This window comes from Danio aesculapii, chromosome 2 (genome assembly GCF_903798145.1).
Source record: "Danio aesculapii chromosome 2, fDanAes4.1, whole genome shotgun sequence".
NCBI lineage: Eukaryota > Metazoa > Chordata > Actinopteri > Cypriniformes > Danionidae > Danio > Danio aesculapii.
Window position 1 is genome coordinate 1 of NC_079436.1, and position 5,000 is coordinate 5,000.

Genomic DNA, 5,000 nt, shown 5'->3' on the forward strand with positions numbered 1-5,000 from the left:
ATAATCATCATCAAAAGCATCATCCTCCATCCTCCATCCTCATCTTCATCATCAAAACAATCAATATCCCTATCATCAAAATCATCATCAGAATCATCAACACCAAATTCATCATTGTCAAAATCATCACTATAATCTTCATCACTTCATCATCAAAATGCATCACAATAATCATCAAAATCATCACCAACTTAAAAATCATCACAATTATCATCAAATTTATCACCATCTTCGAAATCATCACAATAATAAAAATCATCACCAACTTCAAAATCATCACAATAATCATCAAAATCATCACAAACTTTAAAATCATCACAATAATCATCAAAATCACCAACTTTGAAATCGTCACAATAATCATCAAAATCACCTACTTTAAAATCATCACAATAATCTTCAAAATCATCACCAACTTCAAAATCATCACAATAATCATCAAAATCATCACCAACTCTAAAATCATCACAATAATCAAAATCATCACCAACTTTAAAATAATCAAAATCATCACAAACTTTAAAATCATCACAATAATCATCAAAATCATCACAAACTTTAAAATCATCACAATAATCATCAAAATCACCAACTTTGTAATCATTACAATAATTATCAAAATCACCATCTTTAAAATCATCACAATAATCATCAAAATCACCAACTTTGAAAACATCACAATAATCATCAAAATCATCACCAACTTTAAAATCATCACAATAATCATCAAAATCATCACCAACTTTAAAATCATCACAATAAACATCAAAATCACCTACTTTAAAATCATCACAATAATCATCAAAATCATCACTAACTCTAAAATCATCACAATAATCATCAAATTCATCACCAACTCTAAAATCATCACAATAATCATCAAAATCATCACCAACTTTAAAATCATCACAATGATCATCAAATTCATCACCAGCTTTAAAATCATCACAATAATCATCAAAATCATCACCATCTTTGAAATCATCACAATAATCATCAAAATCATCACCATCTTTGAAATCATCACAATAATCATCAAAACCATCACCAACTCTAAAATCATCACAATAATCATCAAATTCATCACCAACTTCAAAATCATCACAATAATCATCAAATTCATCACCAACTCTAAAATCATCACAATAATCATCAAATTCATCACCAACTTTCAAATCATCACAATGATCATCGAATTCATCACGATCTATAAAATCATCACAATAATCATCAAAATCATCACCAACTCTAAAATCATCACAATAATCATCAAAATCATCACCAACTCTAAAATCATCACAATAATCATCAAAATCATCACCAACTTTAAAATCATCACAATGATCATCAAATTCATCACCAACTTTAAAATCATCACAATAATCATCAAAATCATCACCAACTTTGAAATCATCACAATAATCATCAAAACCATCACCAACTTCAAAATCATCACAATAATCATCAAATTCATCACCAACTCTAAAATCATCACAATAATCATCAAAATCATCACCAACTTTAAAATCATCACAATAATCATCAAAATCATCACCATCTTTGAAATCATCACAATAATCATCAAAACCATCACCAACTTCAAAATCATCACAATAATCATCAAATTCATCACCAACTCTAAAATCATCACAATAATCATCAAATTCATCACTAACTTTAAAATCATCACAATAATCATCAAAATCATCACCATCTTTGAAATCATCACAATAATCATCAAAACCATCACCATCTTTGAAATCATCACAATAATCATCAAATTCATCACCATCTTTGAAATCATCACATTAATCATCAAAATCATCACCAACTTTAAAATCATCACAATAATCATCAAAATCATCACCAACTTTAAAATCATCACAATAATCATCAAAATCATCACCATCTTTGAAATCATCACAATAATCATCAAAATCATCACCAACTTCAAAATCATCACAATAATCATCAAATTCATCACAAACTCTAAAATCATCACAATAATCATCAAATTCATCACCAACTTTAAAATCATCACAATAATCATCAAAATCATCACCATCTTTGAAATCATCACAATAATCATCAAAATCACCAACTTTAAAATCATCACAATAATCATCAAAATCATCACAAACTTTAAAATCATCACAATAAACATCAAAATCACCTACTTTAAAATCATCACAATAATCATCAAAATCATCACCAACTCTAAAATCATCACAATAATCATCAAATTCATCACCAACTTTAAAATCATCACAATAATCATCAAAATCATCACCAACTTTAAAATCATCACAATAATCATCAAAATCATCACCATCTTTGAAATCATCACAATAATCATCAAAACCATCACCAACTTCAAAATCATCACAATAATCATCAAAATCATCACCAACTTTAAAATCATCAAAGTCATCACAAACTTTAAAATCATCACAATAATCATCAAATTCATCACCATCTTTAAAATCATCACAATAATCATCAAAATCATCACCAACTCTAAAATCATCACAATAATCATCAAATTCATCACCAACTTTAAAATCATCACAATAATCATCAAAATCATCACCATCTCTAAAATCATCACAATAATCATCAAAACCATCACCAACTTCAAAATCATCACAATAATCATCAAATTCATCACCAACTCTAAAATCATCACAATAATCATCAAATTCATCACCAACTTTAAAATCATCACAATAATCATCAAAATCATCACCATCTTTGAAATCATCACAATAATCATCAAAATCATCACCAACTCTAAAATCATCACAATAATCATCAAAACCATCACCAACTTCAAAATCATCACAATAATCATCAAATTCATCACCAACTCTAAAATCATCACAATAATCATCAAAATCATCACCAACTTTAAAATCATCACAATAATCATCAAAATCATCACCAACTCTAAAATCATCACAATAATCATCAAAACCATCACCAACTTCAAAATCATCACAATAATCATCAAATTCATCACCAACTCTAAAATCATCACAATAATCATCAAAATCATCACCAACTCTAAAATCATCACAATAATCATTAAATTCATCACCAACTTTAAAATCATCACAATAATCATCAAAATCATCACCATCTTTGAAATCATCACAATAATCATCAAAATCATCACCAATTTCAAAATCATCACAATAATCATCAAATTCATCACAAACTTTAAAATCATCACAATAATCATCAAAATCATCACCAATTTCAAAATCATCACAATAATCATCAAATTCATCACCAACTCTAAAATCATCACAATAATCATCAAAATCATCACCAACTTTAAAATCATCACAATAATCATCAAAACCATCACCATCTTCAAAATCATCACAATAATCATCGAATTCATCACGATCTATAAAATCATCAATATAATCATCAAAATCATCACCAACTCTAAAATCATCACAATAATCATCAAATTCATCACCAACTCTATATTCAACCCAATAATCATCCTCCACTTCATTATAAAAATCAAGATAATCAAAATCATCATCATCAAACACCACCCTCTTCCTCTTCATCATCATTAAAATCCTCCTCCTCCTCCTCCCCTGACCTGTGCAGGCGTTCTCCAGCTCCTGCTTCTGGAAGGCCGTACTGTAGGCCTGAACGGCTCCAGTGTGGAACTGAACTCTGAAGATCAGCTCTCTGTCTGAAGAACTGCTGCTCCTGTGGAAACACTTCACCTGTGCACACACACACAACACTAGTTAACAACAGCACACACACACAGATCCACACAGGCGATGTGTGTGTGATGTTATTTATATATGTGTGTGTGTGAGTTTTCACCATGATATCCCCCTTCAGCAGCTGTGCGGGCTCCAGAGCGATGCAGACTCTGTCTCTGTGTCCGGCTCCGATGTGGCTGAAAACAGAAATGGCCATTATCATCAGCACTGAAGCTGAAGCTGCTCAGACGTGCTGATGATGAACACTGTAGAAAACTGAACAGTAAAACTAGAACAGAGCGAGGCGTTTACACACATTTACTGGTACAGATCTTTCCTCTGGAGAACCCGCTTGTCGTTTGGCTAGTTTTTATTGATTATTATATTCAGTTTTAAGGTCAAGATTATCAGCTCCAATAAGAATATTTTTCTGATTATCTACAGAACAATCCACTGTTGTCCAGTGACCTGCCTAATTAACCTAATTAAGCCTTTAAATGACACTTTAAGCTGAACACTGGTGTCTTACAGAATAACCACTGAACGAACGCAGTCCAGAAGATCATCATCACAATAATGAGCAGAGGAGAAGAACTCACTATATTCCTGACACATAGACCACCTGCATGCCCTGATACACCTTCAGATACGGCTCACACACTGAAAAACACACACACACACACACACACACACACACACACGCACACACACACACACACACACACACACAGGTTATTGTGCTGTATAGACTGTAACTGGAGTAAACTCTAGCAGTAGTCATCATGTCACATCTGTTCATCTGCATTATTTGTGAATGAATTTAACTCTACAAATGCTGTATGTAAACACTCTGCTTATGTGTGTGTGTGGGGGGGGGGGGGGGGTGCTGACCTCCTGCAGAGTCATATCTGGGGACGCCCTGAATGATGATGTAGTGCAGGAACAGTGGAGACGTGTTCATCTTGATGGATCCGCTCAGGAGACTGCTGAGGATCCACACGTACCTGAACACACACACACACACACATGCACACACACACACACACAAACACACACACACACACACACACACACACACACACATTATTCTTCAATTCTTCCTGCATACAGCACAGGACTGATCCTTAGTCTCTAATCTGATCATCAGGATGTTGAGGAAGGGTTATTTCCAGAACATGTCCTTTCTCTGTTCCTCAGCGGTGGAGTGATCTTCTGTAGCTCCATAATGGCTGAAATCTTCTGATGAAGGTTTATCTGCTCATCTCT

The 5,000-nt window shown here is 32.6% G+C and overlaps 1 protein-coding gene across 1 annotated transcript in view; it reads right to left on the reverse strand.

Moving 5' to 3' along the window:
* Positions 1-3,619: 3,619 nt before the first annotated feature.
* Positions 3,620-5,000, reverse strand: part of LOC130234328 (tensin-3) — a gene marked incomplete at its 3' end in the record, with an annotated part of 8,560 nt that continues 7,179 nt past the window's right edge. The window contains exons 7-10 of the mRNA XM_056464610.1: positions 4,626-4,738; positions 4,334-4,394; positions 3,856-3,931; positions 3,620-3,749 (exon numbers count right to left, since the gene is read on the reverse strand). Coding sequence (XP_056320585.1) covers positions 3,620-3,749; positions 3,856-3,931; positions 4,334-4,394; positions 4,626-4,738 — 380 coding nt within the window. The remainder of the gene's footprint in view (positions 3,750-3,855; positions 3,932-4,333; positions 4,395-4,625; positions 4,739-5,000) is intronic.